Source organism: Chiloscyllium punctatum, chromosome 49, assembly GCF_047496795.1.
Source record: "Chiloscyllium punctatum isolate Juve2018m chromosome 49, sChiPun1.3, whole genome shotgun sequence".
Taxonomy (NCBI): domain Eukaryota; kingdom Metazoa; phylum Chordata; class Chondrichthyes; order Orectolobiformes; family Hemiscylliidae; genus Chiloscyllium; species Chiloscyllium punctatum.
Window position 1 is genome coordinate 27,330,119 of NC_092787.1, and position 24,791 is coordinate 27,354,909.

At 42.0% G+C, this 24,791-nt stretch overlaps 1 protein-coding gene across 3 annotated transcripts in view; it reads left to right on the plus strand.

Moving 5' to 3' along the window:
* Positions 1-24,791, plus strand: part of miga2 (mitoguardin 2) — a 46,553-nt gene that overhangs the window by 17,293 nt on the left and 4,469 nt on the right. For 2 of the 3 annotated variants that reach the window (XM_072566018.1, XM_072566017.1), the window contains 11 exons: positions 3,708-3,897; positions 4,668-4,780; positions 6,753-6,873; positions 8,384-8,520; positions 9,661-9,775; positions 9,889-9,995; positions 13,339-13,454; positions 14,189-14,261; positions 17,232-17,318; positions 18,919-19,017; positions 20,144-20,278. In XM_072566018.1, the coding sequence (XP_072422119.1) occupies positions 3,708-3,897; positions 4,668-4,780; positions 6,753-6,873; positions 8,384-8,520; positions 9,661-9,775; positions 9,889-9,995; positions 13,339-13,454; positions 14,189-14,261; positions 17,232-17,318; positions 18,919-19,017; positions 20,144-20,278 (1,293 nt within the window). Of the gene's footprint in view, positions 1-2,381; positions 2,490-3,707; positions 3,898-4,667; positions 4,781-6,752; positions 6,874-8,383; positions 8,521-9,660; positions 9,776-9,888; positions 9,996-13,338; positions 13,455-14,188; positions 14,262-17,231; positions 17,319-18,918; positions 19,018-20,143; positions 20,279-24,791 lie in introns of all 3 variants that reach the window. The other variant, XM_072566019.1, reaches the window with a different exon arrangement.

Genomic DNA, 24,791 nt, shown 5'->3' on the forward strand with positions numbered 1-24,791 from the left:
TGTGGTTATTTCCACCATTCAGGCAGCATGTTCTACATTATCAATCTAATGGCATAGCAAGCATTTCCAGATATAAGTTGTATTAAGGAATGTTTTCACCTCTACCCTGACAATATGCACCAATCCCAGGTGCCGCATTTCGTTCTTCCTCTTCCATACTAGTCATCCTTTTTGATTTTTAATTTCCTGTTATGTAACTAGATTGGGAATGTCCAAAGAAATTTCACATTGAAATTGGAAGTCTGACCTGGATTCCTTTGGTTGTTGTTATTCATTCATGGGATGTGGGCATCAGCGGCTAGCCAATGTTTATTGCCTGTGCCAAGTTGCCCATGAGAAGGTGGGAGATGAGCTGTACAGGCTATGTGCTATCAGTAAACCCCCCAATGCCAATAGGAAGGAGTTCAGGATTTTGATCCAGTGATACTCAATGGTGATATATTTCTAAGTCAGGATGGTGTGTGGTTTGGAGAGGAACTTGCAGATGGTGTTCCCATGTATCTGCTGCCATTGTCCTTCTCAATGGAAGTGGTCATGGATTTGGAAGGTGCTGCCTAAGGAGCCTTGGTGAATTTCTGCAGTGCCTCTTGAATGTGGTGAGTAAGTTATTAAATCCACCATGTGTCCATGTGGTTTCCATGGTTTAATTGCCTTAACTGAGCATTGCAAAATACTGCTGCTTTACCTATGTAAATGTTTTATTAAAGCATTTTCACTGTTTAGAGTTGGTGGGCCTAAAGTTTGCAGATGGGCGGTACGGTGGCACAGTGGTTAGCACTGCTGTCTCACAGCGCCAGAGACCCGGGTTCAATTCCTGCCTCAGGCGACTGTCTGTGTGGTGTTTGCACGTTCTCCCCGTGTCTGCGTGGGTTTCCTCCGGGTGCTCCGGTTTCCTCCCACAATCCAAAAATGTGCAGGTTAGGTAAATTGGCCATGCTAAATTGCCCGTAGTGTTCGGTGCAGGGGTAAATGTAGAGGATTGGGTCTGGATGGGTGCACTTCGGCAGATCAGTGTGGACTCGTTGGGCTGAAGGGCCTGTCTCCACACTGTAATGTAATCTTTAAAAAAAAATGTGAATAGATGATAGACTGGGTTCTTATTCAATGAGGATGGGAATGGAGTGTGAGTTTATTTAGGACAGAATCTCTGAATTCTGCAGTTCTTTCTGCTGTGATTTGCAGTCTTGCCAATTGATTTAATTTAAAATTAGACATTTCAAATGAATCAATAACACTTGGCTTACCTACTTTTATAATTGTGCACGAGTGATTTGATTGTTCTATACTCCTTTTCCTAATGCTTTATGCAATGTTTCTTTAGTTTGCAAAGCATAATTGAACAAAAGATGTTGAAAAGAAAGAAATGTTAAATCATTTCTCTGTTTCTTCCATTCACGTTGAGTGCCTTTTTAAAAAATAGATGTGTGTTTCATAATTGGGATTTTGTTGAATATCTAGTAATTTTATGGACTATTCCACTGTCCTATAGTATCTTAAAATTTTATGACTGGACTTAAGTGGCCATTTGAGGCTTTTTGAAAATCTGAGCATCACTCAGCATTTCTGTGAGGCAGTTTGAGAAAAGCTGCAATGTAAGATCCACTGTTTAGGTTAAATCTCTAAGGGCCTATGTGGAAAGAAGAGACTCTTAGAAAAGCAAGAAATTATAACCTTTTAGAAAAAAAAAACCTAAATATTGTACCCTTAGAGGGAAACAAACATTTCAGTCTCAACTCTGCGATAACAGCTTAGAGTTGTACCTCCATGGAAACAGGCCATTCGGTCCAACTAGTCCATGCCGACCATGTTTCCAGACTAAACTAGTCCCACTTGCCTGCATTTGGCCTATATCTCTCCTACTATTCATTGTACTTATCCAAACATCTTTTAAATGTTTTAACTGCACCTGCCTCCACCACTTCCTCTGGTAGTTCATTCCACATACGAACTATCAAAAAAAATTGATTCTTATGTCCTTTTTAAATCTTCCTTCTGCTAACATAAAAATATGTCCTCTAGTTTTGAAATCCCCCAATTTAGAGAAAAGACCCATCCAATTCACCTTATCTTTACCTATGTAAATGTTTTATGACAGCATTTCCACTGATTAGAGTTGGTGGGGCCTAAAGTTTGCTGATGCGAATAGATGATAGACTGGGTTCTGATTCAGAAAGGATGGAAACTGAGGGTGAGTTTATTTAGGACAGAGCCCTCTCATGATTTTATAAACCTCTGTAAGGTCACACTTCGACCTCCTGCGCTCCAGGGAAAGAAGTCCCAGCCTATCTAGTCTTTCCTATGAATGCAGACCTTTCATTCCTGGTAGCATCTGGGTAAATCATCTCTGAACTCTCTCCAATTTAATAATATCTATCTTATAGGAGTGCGACCAGAATTGTACACAGTAATCTGGAACAGGCCTCACCAATATCCTGTGCAACCTCAACATGACATCCCGATTCCTTTTGTCAAAGGTCTGAGTAATGAAGGCAAGCATGCTAAACATCATCTTAACTACCATGTCTACCTGTGCTGCAAATTTCACAGAATTATGTACTTGAACCCTTAGGTCCCCCTGTTTGATAACATTACTCAGGGCCCTACCATTAATTGTATAGATCCTGCACATGTTTGTTTTACCAAAGAGCAATACTTTACATTTATTCAAATTCAACGCCAGCAGCCACTTCTAAGCCCATTGACCCAATTGATCAAGATCCCTTTGTAATCTTAAATAACCTTCACTGTCGACTATACCACCAATTTTGGTGTCATCCACAAACTTATTAACCATATCTCCTACATTCTTATCATTTACATAAATGACAAAGGAAAGTGTACCCAGTACTGATCCTTGTGGAATACTGCTGATCAGGTGCCTTCAGTCTGAAAAACAACTCTCCACCACCTATCTCCTAGCATCAAGCCAATTTTGTATCCAATTGCAAGTTCTCCCTGAATTCCTTGCAATCTAACTTTAGTCTACCTTGTGGAACCTTGTCAAAGGCTTTACTAAAGTTCATGTAAACAATGCCTACCACCCTGCCCTCAATGATCTTTTTGGTTACTTCCTCAAAAAACTCAATCAAGTTTCTGAGGCATGATCTTCAAGTTTCTGACCCACTGACTGTTCGCTTAATGATCAATGCTAGTTTTGACAGCTAAGTGGGTGCTGAATGTGCCTAGTTGCTTGACATCAGCACTGAACAGAATAAAAATAAACCCAACTGTAGAGTATACTGCTATCCTTGCTAGAAGTCTAGTTAGACTTTGTTTTATGATGTATATTTCCCACCCAGTTAGACTGAATAGAGTAGCAGGTTAATGTCCTTTTTAACAGGCGAGGCAAGAGGGTATGTTCCTTATTCCTTTCATCAGTTACCGAGGGTTAATGAGGGAGAAAGGATTAGAAGCTCTAGGTACACAGATGGGATCGGTTTGGACGGATATGGATCAAACAACGGCAAATGGGACTAGGTTAATTGGGAAAGCTGGGAGGTATGGACAAGTTGGGCCAAAGGGTCTGTTTCTATGCTGTAGACCTCTATGATTTTATATTGTCAGAGTGAAATGAAGGGTGGAAAGAAGCTCATGTGGCACTTGAGCGTCACGATACGTTGGGCCAGTTGGCCTGTTTTTGTGCTGTGATATCAATATAACATCTTATCACTGATTTTAATATGTTCTTTGTTTGATACCATTTGAAGTCCATCTTCTCACAACTGAAGCTGTCTCCGGGTCTGAAGAAGGTGCTATTTGCAACAGCTTTGGGCACAGTAGCCTTGGCCCTCACTGCACACCAGTTGAAGAGGAGAGGACGGAGGAAAAAGCAAGATGCAGAGAAACACAAGGCATTACAGCTCCCTGCACTGGGCAAGCTTCCATCCTTAAAGAGAGGTAAAAATGTGATGCCACCGTTTTGTTTGTGTTTGTTTAGGTTCTCCACTCCTTTTTAGAATGGTCTGACTCCTAGTGTGGTCTCAAATGCCAGTGGCGTAAGCCAAAGGACTGTTGTTGCTGATCCCAGACGGTGGGGGTCAGTGTGATATTCTCCTACAGAGACCTGATATTCACACTCCCGTTCTTGTCTGTGAGAACCTCTGATCAATACTTGGTGGGAAACTCATTTTCTATTCTGAATCCTATGGGTGCTCTGATAAATCTGCTATTTTAGTGGAGACCAGGAATCAAAACTGGAATCTTCCTAGTTTGCACACTAATGCTGCATGTGCTCCACAGAATGCCTCCTGATGTCCCGAGGCAGCCCTGTAAAGTTTAAAATGTTGATACCAGTGTTTTAGAGGCAAATAAGTTCTTGATAGGGATATTTCGCCTCTTATTTCCGATACTATGACCAGTTTCCACAAATTTGAACAGTAGCTGACAGTGGTGTCACATTTGGACCTGGTGTGGGTTAGGTGTTTTATCTTAAGCCTTTAAGGTGATCAGCAATGAAATTAACCAAGGCTACAAACTTTTCCACCTTTCCAAACAGTTTTATTATTATTAAAATAATAAAAAAATGATTTTTTAAAATTCACAGGCGTCGCCTTATGCTAACCCCACACACACTGTCATAATTTCACAAGCACGCACATGTGTTATTGTCCTCACTGACTCTAAAGAGATCCTATCAACTTGTCTGATATCTTTCCTCTTCCTTACAGCAACCCCACCCAGAAGAGTGCAGAGCCCAGGGAGTAAGAGCAATGATACTCTCAGTGCAGTCTCCTCTAGTGTACTCAGCAGGCGATCCAGCTCGTCCCAAAGTCTAACATCGGTAAGGAACAATTAAACCATGAGTTCTTTATTGTCTTCCTACATGAGGAAATTCCAGGGCTGTGGGCAAAGAGTGGGGTAGTCAGATTATTTGGGATTCGGAGGATTTCAAAAGTGCTCCAATGCTGTATGATCCTGCATCAGTATTTCATGTCCAAAACAATCCTCATTTTGCCAGGTGTATGCTGTTATTGACTGCTAACAAAGCAGATTTTTCTCCTTACCTGCTCAGCAGGGGAAAAGCTAATTTTAAGAAGGGGACTTCTGCGAGTAGATTGGAATTGCAGTTACAGGGTAAAGGATTTATGGAGCATTGGAGGGCATTCGGGGACAACTTAGTTCGGGTGCAGACTAAGAACATTCCTTTGATGATAAAGGTATACCATCAAAAACTAATGTGCTTTGCATGGCAAAAGAAATAAAATGCAAAGTAAAACTGAGAAAGTGGACTAATAGTGTGAGCAAGATTCAGATAATAACACAAAAGGTTTGGAAAATACTGGACAGAGGGTAATATGTGGCAAAGAGCAGTTATTAGAGAACACTTAACAAGCGATGAGCCTAAACCATTTAATGAGCATATAAATTGGAGGCAGTTAGCTAGGGAGACAAAATCTTCATGTGGACATTGAGGGCATGGCTGAAGTATTAAATATTTTGCATGTATCTTCACAAAGGAAGTGGGTAGTGTGGATGTTATACTGAAAGAGCCATGTGATAATATGACGGAGGAGTAGAAGTAGACTACTCCACCCATTGAATTTGCTCTGCCATTACCCAAGAGTCATTTTTGATCAACACCCCACTCAGCAGCTTAAACTTTCAATCGCATCACCATCAGCACATGGCCAGCAATGTGTACCATCTACAAGATCCACTGCAGCTTCTCACCAACTGCCTTCTACAGCCCCCTTTGAAATGCATTACCTCCACTACCTGGTCAAACAAGGGCAGCAAGCATACGGGAACACCAATGTCTGCAAAGTTTGGGAGAAGATTTGTAGCCCGGGTGCTCGTTGTTGTGGTTCTGTTTGCCGAGCTGGGAATTTGTGTTGCAGACGTTTTGTCCCCTGTCTAGGTGACATCCTCAGTGCTTGGGAGCCTCCTGTGAAGCGCTTCTGTGATGTTTCCTCCGGCATTTATAGTGGTTTGACTCTGCCACTTCCGGTTGTCAGTTCCAGCTGTCCGTTGCAGTGGCCGGTATATTGGGTCCAGGTCGATGTGCTTATTGATTTGAATCTGTGGATGAGTGCCATGCCTCTAGGAATTCCCTGGCTGTTCTCTGTTTGGCTTGTCCTATAATAGTAGTGTTGTCCCAGTTGAACTCATGTTGCTTGTCATCTGCATGTGTGGCTACTAAGGATAGCTGGTCTTGTCGTTTCGTGGCTAGTTGGTGTTCTTGGATGCGGATCGTTAGCTGTCTTCCTGTTTGTCCTACGTGGTGTTTTGTGCAATCCATGCATGGGATTTTGTACACTACATTGGTTTTGCTCATGCTGGGTATCGGGTCCTTCGTTCTGGTGAGTTGTTGTCTGAGAGTGGCTGTTGGTTTGTGTGCTGTTATGAGTCCTAATGGTCGCAGTAGTCTGGCTGTCAGTTCGGAAATGCTCTTGATGTATGGTAGTGTGGCTAGTCCTTTGGGTTGCGGCATGTCCTCGTTCCGTTGTCAAACAAGAAGACGGAAGCGGCAGAGTCAAACCACTATAAATGCCGGAGGAAACATCACAGAAGCGCTTCACAGGAGGCTCCCAAGCACTGAGAATGTCACCGAGACAGGGGACGAAACGTCTGCAGCACAAATTCCCAGCTCGGCGAGCGGGGCCACAATACCAATGTCTGCACTTCAAAGAAAAAGTGTTTAATTGGTTATAAATATTTGGCTGTTTGGAGACCCTGAAGTAAATTACTACTTTGAAAGCTGGGTTTTTTTTTCAGTCTGAGCTGTTTCTTTCTGTTAAATAATTCTCTGAAAGGTGCGACCAGCGAACTCGCCAAGTCCAGCAGGTCTGCCAACTGAAACTTGGGAAGCAGGAGCTGTTCAAGAAGAGAATGAAGCCACAGAGGATTCCAATGCTGAGAACCTATACATTATTGGTAGGAAGGCTTTCTATATTCTGTGTTCATTATAACTGAATATAATGTGCCCCCACAATAATAATAGTTGCATTTACGTAGTGCTCTTAATATAATAGTATGTCCCAAGACACTTTACAGGAGTGATATAAGGCAAAAATGCTTAGCCACGGAAGAAGATATTGTGACAGACAGCCAAGATTTGGTTAAAGAAGTGGATTTTAAGGAGTGTATCAAAGAAAGAAGTAGAAATGGTTAGGAAAGGTTTCCAGGGCTTAGGGCCCAGGTGCCTCAATCTATGATTTTGTACGGACAAGTGATTAATATTGAGTTTTTCAGGAGTCCAGAATTGGAGGATCACAGAGATCAAAGAGGCTGAGGGTAAATGGTTATGGAATCAGGAAGGGAGAGGCCATGGATGAGAATTTTAATGTTTATAAGGGGACCAAAACGTCACAGTTTTTCAGCTGTGATCTGACCAATGCCTTGTCCAGTTTGAGCAAGATTTCTCAACTTTTATATTCCATTCTTTTGGAAATAGAGACCGACATTCCATTTGCCTTCTTTTTGTGATTCATATGATTGAAGAGCTATCTGATTTATTCTCCTTTTCACTGCTGTTTTACTATAGACCCGACAAAATCCCCCTCGTATTTATTGTAAGAAGGACAGATCCAACTTCTCTTGTGTTTTAACACAAACTGATGTCCCTCATCCTTGACACCATTCTAGGAAATCACCTCTTCAACCTCTTTTAAAAACCTTGGGGGATATACTTCCTAAACTGCTGTTCTCAGAATTGGAGACATATATAATCCTGCTAAGACTTTTTTATTGTTGATTTTCTGAAGGATTCATGAACTGAATAGTTAGTTCAGTTAATTACAAAGAGAATAAAAAATGAGTCTTAAAGTAGCAGTCTGGGTTTAGAACACATTATAGTGTCAGATCAGATTAACTGTTCTCTTAAATTTGATCTTGATCAGCTTGGGAAGTAGTTGCTCCTCTCTGGATGGTGGAATGGTTGAATTAATTATTGTCCCTCTTGTGCTGACCATTGTCTCTGATTATACTGACAAATGTTAAGGAGCAGATATGCTGAACACTAAGCCTTAATTTTCAATGGTAATACTAGTCTTTGATTTTAGAGTTCCTGAGTGTTTCATTTATAAGAGGCTTTAATATAGGATAGTGATTGATTATAAATCAGTATCCTATATTAAGGACCCCTTATTTTACAAATGAAACACTTGGGAGCCCTAAAATTCCCAATAGCATATTCAGGCAAAACTTCTCTACTCTGATATTGGTGAGAAATTGTAATTCACATCCATAAGGTGAATGATATAGATGCTCTTAAATAAAAGTTGGGCAAATGCAAAGAAGAGAGGAATAGACGGCTAAAGTGATGAGGTGAGGTGATGAAGGGTGAAATAAGCATAAATGTCAGAATGTACCTATTGAGCTGATTGGTCCTTTTTCTCACCCGTACCTTCTGTGTAATTCGATGTAATTGTATTTTAATGATCAGGGATGGAGCTGTTTGAAGAAGCTTTGCAAAAGTGGGAACTTGCCCTTACCAAACGGAAGAGGAGTAGTTCGGAGACAGAAAGAAAGAATTGTCTGATGAACCTGGGAGCGAGTGGCGCACTTGGGGACGGCTGTGAGGTATACCACATAGAGCTGTTAACTCTGTAGAACAGTAATACCTTGCTGTGGTTGTACAGATGTCTGAGTAGCGGTTGTGAGGTGGCTTCATTGGTTTGTGGTGAGGAGCCAAAATATTTTGCCTGCGTTGCCAAAGTGATCATGTAACTGCAGCATACGTGTTTCTGTGTGGCACTGAAATCAGAAATAAAGCTGACTCTTAATGCCACTCCTCAAACTGGTTACTCTGGTTTAGACAAGTGCTTGGCGTATACATTCTGAGTTTAGTGTGCTTCGGTGTTCGAGCTTGTGGTGTTCGGCATAGTGTCCTGGAGCAATAACTATGGAGGGAGGTGACGGACTAGTGGTATCATTGCTGAAACTCTGGTAATGCTCTGGAGATCTGGATTCAAATCTTGCCAGGGCAGCTGGTGGAATTTGCAGTCAACAAAAACGTAAAATTAAGAGGTTACTGCTGACCATGAATCTATTGTCAATTGTTGGAAGAACTCCACTGTTTTGGGGAAGGAAACAACCACCCTTACCTGGTCTGGCCTCCATGTGACTCCAGAGCCACAGCAATGTAGTTGACTCTTAACTACTCTCTGGACAATTGGGGTTGGGCAATAAATGCTGGCTTAGCCAGTGAAGCCTTCATCCTGTAAATGAATTAAAATGAAAGGAGGTGAGTTGACAGTGTTCATTCGCCTGGGGATTTAATAATAACCTTTCTGTTGATGAGAAATAGATGTCAGACTCTCAATGCAGTCTATTCGGTGATATGCCCTGGATTATTCAGAGGGAAGAAAGAGAAAAGTTCATTTTTGAGCAAATCTCAATGGATTATGAACCCTGACTGTGTTCCTCCCTTCCATCCCCTTAACTCAGTTCACTGAGGCCTGTTGTCATACCTTACCACCAACTTGGTTGAAATCACAAAGGGACTTCTGGTCTGTGACTCAGTGGGAAACCTACAAGGTTAGGTGAGCTGAACCTGCCACTTGCTCAGCCTTTGTTAGCAAGTCCCACTGGGAATGACTGTAGGAGCCTCCGTGCCAAAATATGACTCCCTGTAGACTTTGTAACAAAGGTGTTCATTTAGAAGGGTAGAAAGGAAGAGGAGTTGAAGTTGCAATTAACAAAATGTAAATGATTGAACAGGCACCAAGAAACAAGGAGTTTTCACAGAAGCTGGAAGCCCTCCTGAATCGAGCTTACCGGCTACAGGAAGAGTTTGGGGAAACGGTACCTTCTAATAGTGTACTAGCTGATTTTGGTAAGTGAGAGTTCTTTAACTGGGAAGAAATAGATTGGATAATTACTGATTTTCAACATGACTTACACAGTACCGTTGCATAGAAGAAACCTCTTTATTTTGTTATTGCTCAGAGTGTGTTGGGGCTCTGGCCCTTCCATATGCAGAGGATTCTGGACGATATTATCTTGATGATGATGTCAGTGTGACGTCTGAAGATTCATTCTTTTCAGCAGCAGAGGTGAGCTTTCAGTATCTGCCGTCAAGTTGAGTTTTTAAGATGCTGCGTTGAATTTTTAAGATGCTGCGTTGAATTTACACTGAGTATGCTACATCCTGTTTTTGGATCAATCTCGTCTTCAGATCTGTACAGTCTTTGCAGCACTGAAGAAGGCCATTTGACCTGTTGCATCCAGCATGGCCCTCCCCCTCTTGTTGTCCTTTTTACCTTCCATCTTCCTGAAATTGTTTGCCTAGTTTTGTGAGACGATACACAGGTACCTAGTTGCACTCATCTCTTCCCCGGGTGGTTGATTTTCATGAGGTTGTCCAGACATTTGTGCATTGCTTAAATTGTGAACCATCACATTTGAGTCCAACACCCTTTTACCCCGTTGCCCCAATATATATGCCTATCTTATGATCAGGAACGTGTTAACTCTTATCCAATTTGAGGTCAGGGATGTTGACTGTATAGTGTCCGAACACTGATAGTGGCAATATAGCTAGTTTCCCTGACCACTGGCTAAAGCAAATTGTTATTTATGTTCAAGAGCTTTACACAGGGGAGATTCAGAGCCAAAGAGCTATAATGGCTGACTGACTGATGCATTCCAGGATGATAGCAGAATATCAGCCAGATGGTCCCTTTTAAAACAATACCAGGTCATGGCATGAGTTTGGGATCCTTCCATAATGTCACCATCTCTAACTCACTGATTTCACCAGATTTAATATTTGCAATGTAATTTCACTTTGGCATGCTTGAGGAAAACTGTATCTCAGCAGTTTTTATGTCATCTATTTCGATCATGTTTACTGAATGTAATTGTTTAATTTCTGTGCCCATTCCGTGCCCATCAACCAACATCCAACCAGTCTGCTTTGACAGTTTGATCGTGGCTTTGTGAACTTGCAACCTTTGATACATTACTGCAATGATCGGATCAGTCAGAAAATCTTTTCCTCCTCTAACACCATGTTCAGAAATTTGTAATGGTACCATTTCCGCAAACCAGCAAGAGATTTTATTCACTGAATTGAAAGACCAGCCAGCATTAGCTTTTCTGTTCATATTGCAAGGCGCTAGGTGCATGCGATAACATTAGACATAGGAGCAGGTGTGGGCCATTTGGCCCATAAAGTTCTGTCTGTCATTCAATTCGATCATGGCTGATCTGATAATTCACAACTGCACTTTCCTCCCTCATCCCCTTAAACCTAAATTCCCCTAACGGTTAGGAAATCTTGTTTAAGACACCAGGTTTTAGAATTTGTAGCAAAGGTTTACAGTGCGATGTAACTGAAATTATATATTGAAAAAGACTTGGATTGTTTCTCTCCTGTAAATCTCAAAACCTTTTTTAAAAGTTACATTCTCAAGTACGCTTTAACAATTGGTGTCATATTGGCCCAGATAAGGTATTGAAGGTGTTAACTCCCTGTGAGGCTGTCTGTGCCGCAATGATCAGACTGATTCTAATCTAAAAAAACAGATTTACACAATCTTACATGGATTCATAGTTTTTGAGCAAAGTAAAATGTAATTCTGCAAGTACAAATTCACCCCACAAACTTTTTTATGTGTGTGTGTGTCGACATGACATGAATTGTTAAAATGCATTTGAGAATGTAACTTTTCAAAAACGTTTTGCGATTTACATATGAAAGAAACAATCCGGGTCTTTTTCAATATATAATTTCAGTTACATCACACTGTAAACTTTTTGCTATAAGTTCTGTGTCGTACAATAGTTATTCTCCACAAACACCTGAGGAAGGAGCAGTGCTACAAAGGCTAGTGCTTCCAAACAAACCTGTTGGACTATAACCTGGTGTTGTGTGATTTTTAACTTTGCACATCCCAGTCCAACACCGGCATCTCCAAATCAGGAAATCTGGTCTCAGCCTTGAGTATACTAATCAATCCAACAAATTTCATAGATTCACCACCATCAAAGAAAAAAATCCTCCCCTCACCTCTGTCTTTAATGGGTCCCCCTCTTCCCTTTGGCCCTAGAGCGTCCTACAAGGGGAAAGAGCTGCTCCACACCTAAGTTTTGTAGTAGAGTTGACAGTTCTTTTCTACTAACAGATGAAAATGTAAACTGTAGCCTTGGCTCACCCTCTGGTGGACAGTGTGTAGAAGAGCAGTAGAATTCTGCCTTGTGTTTAAGTCTGATTTTCTGGTTGGTTCATCTCCGTGCTGTTTGTGGAACCATGCAAATTGGCTTACCAGTTTGTATACATTACAGCAGTTACTCCAGGACTTTGTTGTCTATGATGTATTAAGAGATCTTCTGTGCCTGTAAATGGGGTGATTGAGATGCTCCCTGCATTGCCTTGCTGTGTGTAGGTCGATTGCACGCTTGCCTACATAACAACAGAAGTCTTTTGGTACATGTTGAACTTTTCATTGATTTGTTTGTTATAAATCTCATGAGAAATTTGAGAAACATTTTTTTATACAAATGACTGAGATGAATGTAACGTAGTTACATCTGAGGAAAAAGAGAAGAAGAGAAAGAGGATATGGTGAAGAGAGAGCAGTGGATATATTTTAGATTTAGATTTTATTCGCATGTGTTCTCAAGTACGGTGAGAAGTGCGTAATGTCGCCACACAAGGTACCATCTCAGGTACCATAGGGAGAAGTCCAGAGTCTGGTTCTAGGTAGTCCAAGGGACAATCAATGGTGTAGTGATGAAGATTGGCATGTCCAGAATTGGAGGAAGGCAGAGGTCTTTGAGGGTTGTAAAGCAAAAGAAGGTTACAGATCTGTGGCAAAATTTGAAAACAAAGGTGAGAATTTGAAAGTGCTGCTAGACGTTAAGCCAGTATAGTAATCACTGGCAATGATGGGTGAATGGGGGGTGATATGAATTAAGATACAAGGCAGCAGAGTCTGTGGTTTTGCAGTGAGTGCAAAGTGAGAGGCTGGCCAGGGGAGTCATAATGGTAAAGTCTGGAGGTAACTGTCACCCTCCATTTAGCCCTCTGACCACAGGTTGAACCTGACACTCTCTCATCTAGTTGAGTGCAAGTGTTATCTAATGAGGCCTTTGAGGGAGTTTATAGGGACCTTCCAATGAGAAGTTAAACTGCTTAAAATAGATTCAGCAGCTGTAAGCAGAGTGTGAGAAAGGCCAGTTCCCCTTCTGCATTTCGGTCTGCCAGAAGCTTCCAGGTCAGATTCAAATTACAATGTTTCAGATTTCGCTGATCAACACTGGACATAGAAGGACATGTGGAAGAAGAGGAATGTTGACTCAGGAAACTTGTGTCCTAATGCAACATTTAAGCCATCATGTGTGTTGTGCAAAAAAAAAATTTAAATATGATCCATACTACTTTTATATCTGTAGCTATTTGATTCTTTATCATTCGATGAGGAGAGATTTCAGTCGTCCAGATCGTCTGCTTTATATGAAGAAGCCATGAGGATCGTTCAAGATGACCAGGTCGCCTGTCGATCATTCAGGTGTGTGGCTAAATTGTACCTTCGTCTGCTTGCTGCTTACCTGCACAATCCCCACCCCCAGCCAATTTCCTGCTCTGTTAGGGGGTATTCCTGCAGCAGTATATCTCCCAGGGGTGATGTGGACAGCTTTCTGGTGCCCTGTTGCAGTGCGGGATTAGATTGTGGATTGTTGGAAGGGCAGGTGAAAAATCTCTACTCTATCCTGTCTTTGCCCGTGCATTTTTCCCAGCAGTTCTTGCTGGATAGTTATCACATTTTCAGCCCTGTTCTCATATCCTTTGAAGCCTCACCTGTCCCTATCACTTTAACCCTCCTCTGCAGTCTTGGAAAAATCTTGCTTTGTTTCAATTCCAGCCTCTATTGCATCCCTGATTCCCTTTGTCACACCTTTGGTGACTACTCCTTTAGCACCAAAGGTGTACAATTCCTTTCCTAAACCTCTCCAGCTTTCTGTCTTCCTCTAAAGACTCTCCTTAAATCTTCCTTCACCTTATGTTGTTCGGTGTAAAAAAAAAAAAAAAATTCTGTCTGATTTGTACTGCTCTGAAGCATTCTCGGTCATTTTAATGTGTTAAGCACGCTGTATAAATACCAGATGTTATTTGCTGAAGTCAGACTCTCTGGGTTGTCCCAGCGGTGAGCGCAGGGCAGAGACAGTGCTGCCCATGGTTCTGTGTCAGATTTAACTTGCTTTCAGTCCCTGATAGAGCTGACAACTGTTTTGTGTGTTGCAGAACGGAGCTCCTGGAATGCTACAGCGATGAGGATTTCCTGGCGAAGCTACACTGTGTGCGTCAGGCATTTGAGGTAAGCTTGATGCTGCTCGTTGTGGGAAGGAAGCAAATGTTGTAGTGAAGAAAGCTAATAGCATGCTGGCCTTCCTAACAAGAGGAATGGAGTATAGAAGCAAAGAGGTCCTTCTGCAGCTGTACAGGGCCCTGGTGAGACCGCACCTGGAATATTGTGCGCAGTTTTGGTCTCCAAATTTGAGGAAAGACATTCTGGCTATGAGGGATGAGGTCAATTTCCGGAATGGCGGGGCTATCTTACACTGAAAGATTGGAACGACTGGGCTTGTATACACTTGAGTTTAGAAGGCTGAGAGGGGATCTGATTGAGACGTACAAGATTATTAAAGGATTGGACACTCTGGAGGCAGGAAGCATGTTTCTGCTGATGGGTGAGTCCCGAACCAGAGGACACAGTTTAAAAATAAGGGGTAGGCCACTTAGAACAGAGTTGAGGAGAAACTTCTTCACCCAGAGAGTGGTGGGTGTATGGAATGCTCTGCCCCAGAAGGCTGTAGAGGCCAAGTCTCTGGATACTTTCAAGAAAGAGTTGGATGGAGCTCTTAAGGATAGTGGAATCAAGGGTTATGGGGATAAGGAAGGAACAGGACACTGATTGAGGATGATCAGCCATGATCATAATGAATGGTGGTGCAGGCTCGAAGGGCAGAATGGCCTACCCCTGCACCTACTGTCTATTGATATGTTAGGCAGGTGCAAAAGGGAGTTCCCCAGTTCATAGAGGTGTCTCTTCAAAGTACTTATATTTAGTGTAACAGGGAGGGGGATAAAGTGAGCACTTGTTTTGTGTATGTTCTTTTTTTTCCCCCCCTCCATGTTGTACAGTCCTGATCGTGTTCAAAGTTTGATTCGGGGCTGATAGCCCAGTTGTTTGCTACCAGGCAGAGGAAAAACAGGTATGGGGTTGTGACCCGATTGAGGCTCTTCAAATTTTGAAGGAGCTCGAAAAGGTAAATGTCGGGAAGATGTTGCCACTTGAAGGAGAGTCTCAAGATAAGGAACATAAGGATAGTCGTTAATTAGTCTAATGGAATTTATAGCAATATTAAATAATTAATTGTCACCATTCCCTGGCTAAAGCCTGTGGAACTCTACCATTGGGAGTGGTAGAGACGAATAGTGTAGATGTATTTTATATGTTTTAATATCATTTAGTTTAGATTTTGGATTTGAGTCAGTGGCATGCGAGTTTAGCTGTGTCTGAAGGAGTTTAATGATTAACCTGTAAGTATTTCTGTAGCTATGATGGTTTCTTTTAAAACACAGTATTATAGAGAAACTTTATGGAGAGTAATGGGGTTTTGTTTACATTGGGATAGTTTAACAGTGAACAAAGTAAATAGTGTCGTGCATAATTCTTTCAGATAGAGGATTCTGGAATTTTCTTTTTTGGGACTTATGAGAAACGCCCATAGCTTGAGAAAAAGTCTTCAGTTTCACCTTGGGACAATTTTGCAGGAGTCTTCGCTGAAGCTGAATGTGTGAAACAGATGCCCTTGAGAAAGGGACATAGCTTAAGATCGTTAAGAAAAAGGTTACCTCACAAAGGAATTTAATTTATAAGTTCCAGACCAGAAATGTTTGGTTAAAACCCTGAAGGGATTATGGGGGTGGGGTGGGGGGAAGAAATCAAATATAAGACTATGCCTTGCATTGAAGGTTCACATGATGTAGTATGAAGAGGCCCCAATGGGAAGGATGAGAGTTACAGTGAGTTCTTCCTCGTTGATGTCTTGCCTATTAACAGTTGGGTCAGATGAAGACTGGCAAAGGCCTACAAGAAAGATGCTGGCTGGCTTGTAACGTATACAGATGGTTGAAGGAAGGGACAGTAAACGAATACATTAGAAAGGTGGTATCACTCTGAGAGATGTGGGGTCAGTATTTCAGACACTGGAATCAATTCTAATTCTGGTTGGGAGCAGTGAAGGAATTCAGAATAATTTGAATCAAGTATTTTAAAGCATGTTTACAATAACTTTAAAGTTTATTCCTTTTTGAAGAATACAGCAATTAGGGACAAGGTTCAAAGTTTGGTTAGTCAAAAGTAAACAGGAAATTCAGGCGACTTTTTTTTTGAGGGTTGGTGAAGTACTGTTGATCATTCGCAGTCATAATGGGACAGAGAGCCATGGCATGGTTTAAAAAGACATAGCTGGGAAAAGGGACACAAGTCTGTTAGTTCAAGAATTACAGTGGCCTGCTGAGAGATTTGGAAGACTTGGCTCACTGGACGAAAGGTTGCCCCCTTGTCCAATACATTACTTTGTAGTCTGAGCTCCGAAGGGCGAGAATAATGCTGAGGCACCTTTTCCTGCTCTTAGGTGGTATTCATTTGGATGTCTGCAGTTTTCAAGTGAAGTGGGGAGACAAGGGTTTGGTCTGGCTGTGATTTTCTCTAAAGTGGATTTGTACCATTCAAAACAAGATTTGCACATGATTTATTGAGGGCTGTGTGGTGAAGCTAAACCCCATCAGAAATCTGTGGCTTTAACTGAAGAGGGAAGGAATTTTAAGAGAGTAACATGCCTATGTTATAGGGAAGGAGGTGAGGGTGATCTGCGAGGAAGGTACCTTCTGTTAGCAAGTATATTCATCCCTAACAAGTTGAAGACTGAGGACAGGTGAATTTGTAAAGCACTGTTTAAGTCTGATTTTCTACAGTAAGCTTCAACCCTGGTCTGTAGCTTCTCTGCACCTGGTGTATTAGATGATACAACATGATTGCTGGAAATCTAAAATTAAAACAAAGTACTGAAACCATCAGCAGGCCACGTTTTTCTCACAGACATGAAAAATTACTTTGGTTTCTCTTTGTGTGCATGCTCCCGGCATGCTGAGAATTTCCAGGGTTTTCTGCTTCTGCTGTATTAGATGACATTAGCAGTTTGGGAGTTCTCACATGCACTATGGGGGCAGGGTCTGTGAGCTGCTTCCATTTCTAATGAAACTGTGTTTTTTGTCACAGGTAGTGCTGCAGGATGAAGCAAACCGGCTATATTTCAGTGAAATTGGGAAGCAGATGATTACAGGACTGATGTCCACTGCAGGAAAGGTAAAACAACAGGCCCAACCCCACTGATATTCTGTAATTTGGAACTTTGTGATTTAATGTGATGAGATTTTGGGATTCCAAGGCAGTCCTGGCTGTCTGGTAAAGCTGTGTGCAACCTTTTGAGTTTTTTGTCAATCCTGTTATGCTGGAACTTTGTTTCTTGTTGCAGTATGTGCTGTCGATATGTTTGCACTGGAGAGGGTCCAGAGGGGGATTAACAACAATGTAACCTGGATGGGAAAAGTGCAGCCATGAGCAAAGATTGGATTCACTGTGATTGTTCTCCTTGGATGAGAAGATGAGGGCTGATTTGATTGAGATGTACAAAATTGGGAGAGGACTGGATGGGAAGGGACTTTTTATCCTAACAGAGAGTCGGTGAATAGGGGGCATAGGTTTAAAGGTTAGAAAGAAGATGAAAAATTTTTCTATTCAGGGGATGGTGGTGTCTGGAGTTCACTTCCTGAAAGGGGGTAAGATAGGAAACCCTTTTACCTTTTTTAAATACTTTAAAAATTTAAAATGTCATTGTCCTACCATAAGGCTTGTCTGCAATGAGAGAGAGATGATTGGTGACCATAGCCTGTAGAGAAATGGACGAGGAAAGTGAGATTAGGCTGGATGGCTTATTTTTGGCCAGCAACTGATGGCCCAAGTGGCCTCTTTTCTGCATGGAATTAAAAAGAGTAACAATTTATATCTGTTGTTTCATTTAAGTGTTTTGCAATTCATCTTTAAAATAATTGGAGGTCAGTAGATGAGGGCACATTTGAACTGTATGGTATCTTTATCTAGGTAAAAACAAGGACTGCAGATGCTGGAAACCAGAGTCTAGATTAGAGTGGTGCTGGAAAAGCACAGCAGGTCAGGCAGCATCCGAGGAGCAGGTATCTGGCAATGATGGGCATTTTAACACCCTGGATTACAGAGTAGTATGAAACAAGGACAGAAATGCTGAAAAATCTCAGCAGGTCTGGCAGCATCTGTGGAGAGAAATCAGGCTTAACGTTTCTGGTCCAGTCACCCTTCCTCTGAATTGAATCATCCAGTCTATCTGGGTCCCTCTCTGTTTTGTGCATTTCAATCGAACCTACCCTCAGCATCTTCACATCCAAGGACAACAATCACAGTGAATCCAACTTCAGATTCTGAGGAAGGGTCACTGGACCTGAAATATTAACGCTGATTTCTCTCCATGGTTGCTGCCAGATCTGCTGAGATTTTCCGGCAATTGCTACTTTTGCTTCCGATTTCCAGCATCTGCAGTCCTTTGGGGTTTTTTTATTTTGCAATGTAACATACTTGGATAATGGACCTAACATCGGAATTCCACACGCTCAGATCACTGGCCAGCAGTCTCCGTTCCATTTTCTCATAGGTTGAATCTGTCCTGTTGTAAGAGCAGTTATTAGTCTTATGACCAACCTTGCAGTGTGAGGTGCTGACTGGTTTATTTCTCAGCTGTGCTGGGATAGGTGATGCTAGTGACAGAGGAAGGAGGTACACCTGGGCAGGAACTGAATCTGATATTCTCATCATTATAATGTAATGAAAAGAGCAATCTCACCTTCCTTTCCTTGACATTTTTTTCCTATTGCAGAATGTAAATAGATTCCATGAGACCTACCATGAAATGCTGCAGTATGCAGCAAGGGAAGAAACCTGGGCAACAACCAAGAGAGAACTGGAAGGGCGAGGGGTAGGTCCTGAAATCAGTTTAGTCGCTATCTGATTAGGGCCAGAAGTGAACTTCCATTCAATGTTTTGCTGATGTGGTTATTTTAAATGACTGGAGCTGATCGTATTACAGAACCTTATTGTTCATTCACGCAGGTGTACGCCAATAAGAGGCAGCCTGAGCTGCGGTGAAGTTTAGAGTGGAACATTTGCATGTCTTGCTGTGGAAAGAATGAAATATTTATTCAGAAGTGCAAGGGCTAATCAGATCTGATCAACCTGAATTCCTTGCATTTCCAAATCATGTTTTTATAGACCTGAAGTCCTAATTTTCACACTGATCTTTGTAAATTATGGGCCCCCCATTATAGAGGGGCTCGAACAAGGGGTCATGGTCTTGGGGCATGTGAAGGTAGGCCATTTGAATTGAAATGTAAATAAATTTCTTCATTCAGGGCATTGAACCTGTGGAATTCTCTGCTGCAGATGGCTGTGGAGATCAAATCCCTGAAATATGTTTAGGAAAGAGGGAGATATCTGGAAGCTCGGGGGGGAGAGTGCAAGTGAATGAGATAGAGGATCAACCATGATCTTGTTGCATGGCAGAGTGGGTTTGATGGGCTGAGTGGCCTACTTCTGATCCTATTTTCTGTTTTCCTATGTTTCCCATCTCTACTTTGTGATGGAGATGTTACCACTTCCTGGGAAGACCAGAGCTAGGGACCATCAATATAAATGTCTTTGCTGCTAATTTCAGTAGGGAATTTAGCAGAAACTTCTTTACCCAGAGAGTATGACAAGGAGTGATTGAGGTGAATACTGTTCACACATTTACAGGGAAGCTGGATAAGCACGAAGGAGAAAGGGATCAGACTATGCTGGGATAGCGTGAAATGAAGAGTCTTCTCCCACAAGTCATGTGGAGCATAGACTAGTTGGCTGAATGGTCTTTGTCTATCTCTTTTTGAATCATTAGTAACAGATTATCTGGCCATCGTCTTGTTGCTGTTTTTGTACCTTGCTTTCACACACTTTTTTGTTTCCTACAACAGAATTGTACATAACCTCATGATGTCACAAACTACTTTATGTGAGGTGCTGTATAAACGCCATTTCTTTCACTCATGGGAGAAAACTTGTGTCTACAGGTTGTGAGCATGAGCTTTTTTGATATTGTATTGGATTTCATTCTGATGGATGCCTTTGAAGACTTGGAAAATCCTCCTTCATCTGTGGTTGCTGTTTTACGGAACCGCTGGCTCTCAGATAGTTTTAAGGAGACGGTAAGTGACATTGATCTACGTTACTGCACTGCAATGATTGTAGGAAAGATGATTCATCAGCTACATGTGTTGCAAATAAATTAATTAATCTAACTCTGGTCACCCTGATCACTGAGAGAGCTCCAGAGAACTTGAATTCCAAAGCTGTGCAAGTTGGGTGGATTGGACATGCTAAATTACCCATACTGTTTAGGGATGTATAGGTTAGGTGTGTTAGCCATGAGGAAAATGGAGGGTGACAGGGATGGATCTGGGTGCGATGCTCTTCAGAGGGTCGGTGTGGACTTGTTGGGCCAAATAGCCTGTTTCCACACCTGAAAGGATTCTATGGCTGTGTCAGAGCTCGGGAATACTGAAGGTGGTCTGGACTTTGCCCAGAGCTTTAATTACTTTGTCTCATTTTTCCAGGCTCTTACCCACACTTTTGTCACGTGCCCCACGTATGTCTCTCTGTGCTCTCTTTCTGTTGTGATAGTTTTCCTGGTGAAATGAAGTTTGAGGATGGGCGATGATATTGATTTCAGGGTGTACAGAGACCATTCAATCTCTGTTTTGAAGCAAGGCATTCTTATTTTTCGTTCCATCTTTGTTATAAATTACAATGGTTACATTTACAATGAAGCTGCCCAAGTTAATTTGTCACGCTGTAATTAACTCCCTCTTTTGCTTGTTTTAACCCCTTACCCTACCCCACCTGAGCTAGTGGGAATGTTGCAGTGTCTCCAGTGGCCAGACACTGTGTTTTATGTTGAGACATATTTATTTGGAGGGATGCAGTATTTACTATAGTCATGCGAATGTATGCTGACCAAAGTTAACAGAAGGTACGAGTGTCAGATTTTCAATATCCTTTAAGCCATTTAGATATGTCAAAAGAGCTTTGTTTACTTTTTATGAAACATAAGAAGTAGTACAGGTAATCCTTGAATAATATGGCCATTATGTTCTTGGAAATCACTATGTTAAGCAAAACTGTATTGTTGGAAAGATGTTTCCATAGAAACCCATGTAATTTTTTTTAATATACTTGTCGTTCTTGGGCTAGGCCAGCATTTATTGCCAATCCATAATTGTCATTAAGGGTCAATCATGTTAGCTCGCTTTGAGAAGATTTGTAGTTCAGGTTGAAGTTCTGGATGTAGGTTTGCTTGCTGAGCTGGAAGGTTTGTTTTCAGACATTTTGTCATCATACTTGGTAAAATCTTCAGTGAGCCTCTGGACGAAGCACTGCTGGTGTTTCCTGCATATTTATGTTGGTGATGTCATTGCTGTTCTTTTTCTTGGGGGTGGTAAATGGGATCCAAGTCATTGTGTTTGTTGATAGAGTTCTGGTTGGAATGCCATGCTTCTAGGATTTCTCGTGCATTTCTCTGTTCGGCTTGTCCTAGGATGGATGTGTTGTCCCAGTCGAAGTGGTGTCCTTCCTTATCTGTATGTAAGGATACTAGTGAGAGAGGGTCATGTCGTTTTGTGGCTAGTTTTCTGCCTGTTTGTCCAGTGTAGTGTTTGTTACAGTTCTTACACGGTATTTTGTAAATGATATTAGTTTTGCCTGTTGTCTGTATTGGGTCTTTCAAGTTCATTAGCTGCTGTTTTAGTGTGTTGGTGGGTTTGTGGGCTACCATGATGCCAAGGGGTCTGAGTAGTCTGGCAGTCATTTCCCAGATGTCTTTGATGTAAGGGAGAGTGGCTAGAGTTTCTGGACGCGTTTTGTCTGTTTGGGTTTATTGCTGAGAATTCTGTGGACCGTGTTCATTGGGTACCCGTTCTTTTTGAGTACACGGTATAGGTGATTTTCCTCTGCTCTGCATAGTCCCTCTGTGCTGCAGTATATGGTGACTCGTTGAAATAATGTTCTGATGCAGCTTCTGTGTGGATGTTGGGATGATTGCTTCTGTAGTTCAGTATTTGGTCCATATGTGTTGTTTTCCTGCAGACACTGGTTTGAAGTTCCCCATTGGCTGTTTGCTCTACTGTGACATCTAGGAATGGCAGTTTGTTGTTGTTTTCCTCCTCTTTAGTGAATTTTATGTCAGTAAGGGAATTATTGATGGTCTTGAAGGTTTCCTCTAATTTGTTTGTTTAGTGATGACAAAGGTGTCATCCACGTAGCAGACCCAGTGGTTGGGTTGGATGGTTGGCAGAGTTGTTTGTTCGAGTCTCTGCATTACTGTCTCCGCCAAGAATCCTGATAACGGAGATCCCATGGGTGTTCTGTTGGTTTGTCTGTAGGTTTTGTTGTTGAAGGTGAAGTGGGTGATAAAGCATAGGTCCAGTAGCTTGTTGATATTGTCCTTGCTGATGAAGTTGGTGGTGGTTGGTGTATGTGTCTTTGGGTCGTGTAATAGTGTAGTCAGTGTTTCCTTGACTGGGTTGATGTTGATTGATGCCGACATTAAGATTGATTAAGGGCATTAATGAACCAGATGAGCTTTTCCTATAATCAACAATGTATTTATAGTCATCATTAGACTCTTAATTGCCGATTTTTATCAAATTCAAATTTGACCATCTGCCATGATGGGATTTGAAGAAGGGGAAAGTAAAGACTGCAGATGCTGGGGATCAGAGTCGAGGGTGTGATGCTGGGAAAGCACAGCAGGTCAGGCAGCATCCAAGGAGCAGGAGAATCGATGTTTCAGGCATAAGCCCTTCATCAGGAATGAGGCTTGTAGGCGAGGGGGTGGGGTTGGGGGTAAGCTAGCTGAGAAAGCAATAGGTGGATGAGGGTGAGGGCGAAGGGGATAAGTCAGAAAGGGGAATGATGGACAGATCAGGAGGGTGGTGCCTGTCTCCCCGACGTAAAGGAGACCATGTTGGGTGCAATAGATGCAGTAAATGATGTTGCTAGAGATACAGGTAAATTTCTGATGGATGAGGAAGAATCCCTTGGGATCTTGGATGGAGGGGAGGTGAGGGGATCGGTGTGGGCACAGGTTTTGCACTTCCTGTGGTGGCAGGGAAAGGTGTCAGGAGTGGGGTGTGGACCTGACCAGCGAGTTGCGGAGGGAATGGTTTCTCCAGAATGCTGAAAGGGGTAGGTAGGGAAATATATCTTTGGTAGTGGGGTCCATTTGAACGTGGCAGAAGTGTCCGGAGGATGATGTGATGTATGTGAAGGTTGGTGTGGAAGGTGGGGGGGTTCTGTCCTTGTTGCGTTGGGAGGGGTTGGGTTCAAGGGTGGTGGAGTATGAAGTGGAGGAGATGCGCTGGAGGGCATAGTCAACCATGTGGTAAGGGAAGTTGTGATCTTGGAAGAAGGAAGCCATCTGGAACTTTGAGGTGGAATTGGTCCTTCTGGGAACAGATGTGGTAGAGGCAGAGGAATTGGGAATGAGGGATGGTGTTTGACGGGATTAGAACCCAAGTCCCCAGAATATTAGCTGAGTTTCTGGAATAATGGTCTAGCAATAATATCACCAAGCCATCGTCTCTTTTCTGGGTTATGTTCCAGATGTCATCAGACACCTTTTTAACAGATTGGGTCTTCCTGCTGTTGCCATCATTTCACGACTTAGTGAATAATACTGCCTCCCTTCCCACTACTAGAGAATGGCATTGATTAATGCTGTCCTTTCATTGGACCTTTCAAATAAGGATCATGTCAATTACAACAGGGGTTTGTCGCTATTAGTTATTCCGCTATAATGCGTGTTTCTTCAACATGAATTGGCTATACCATGATTGAAGAATTCAGATCATTATTTCTAGAACATGAACTTTCCTTACCTGTATTTGCTATAACATGATTCTGGCCCCATTAGTTTAAATGGGGCGACTTTTGCGCGATTTTCTTATGACGCGGGATTGCACGAGACTGGAACTATCGCATTACATCAGAACCGACTGTACATTTAAACCGATAGGACTGGAATTGCGTTATAGCAAATACAAGTAAGGGAAGTTCACGTTCTACAAATAATGGTATAAATTCTTCAATTGCGTTATCGCCAATTTGTGTTGAAGAAACATGCGTTATAGCAGAACTGACTGTCATTATAAATACAATGAATGATGTGGAGAAAATCATTCAGATGGGAATAGTCCCAGGCCCAGCTGGATGGGTTGCAACAGCAAGTATAGAGACTTAGAAAAGAAATAATGTGTTCTCAGAGGTGGGAATAAATGTAAATCATCCATTAAAGACCACCCTTAGCGTTGCTTATATATCTGTCAGCATATTGGTAATCAATGATAATCACGTTTGCTGAGAGTCAGGTAGGTGAATTTTGAGAAGATTTGTAGCTCAGGTTGAGGTTCTGGATGTAGGTTTGCTCGCTGAGCTGGAAGGTTCACTTCCAAACGTTTCGTCACCATACGAGGGAACATCTTCAGTGGGCCTCCGGATGAAGCACTGCACATGATTCCTGCTTTCTATTTATATGTTTGGATTTCTTTGGGTTGGTGTTATTGGAATAATGGGTAGCCAAGTCCAATTGCTGTTATGCTGCAAACACACAATCTAAAGCCATGTTAATCAAGGACTGCTGCTATGTCTCTGAGTGCGTTTATT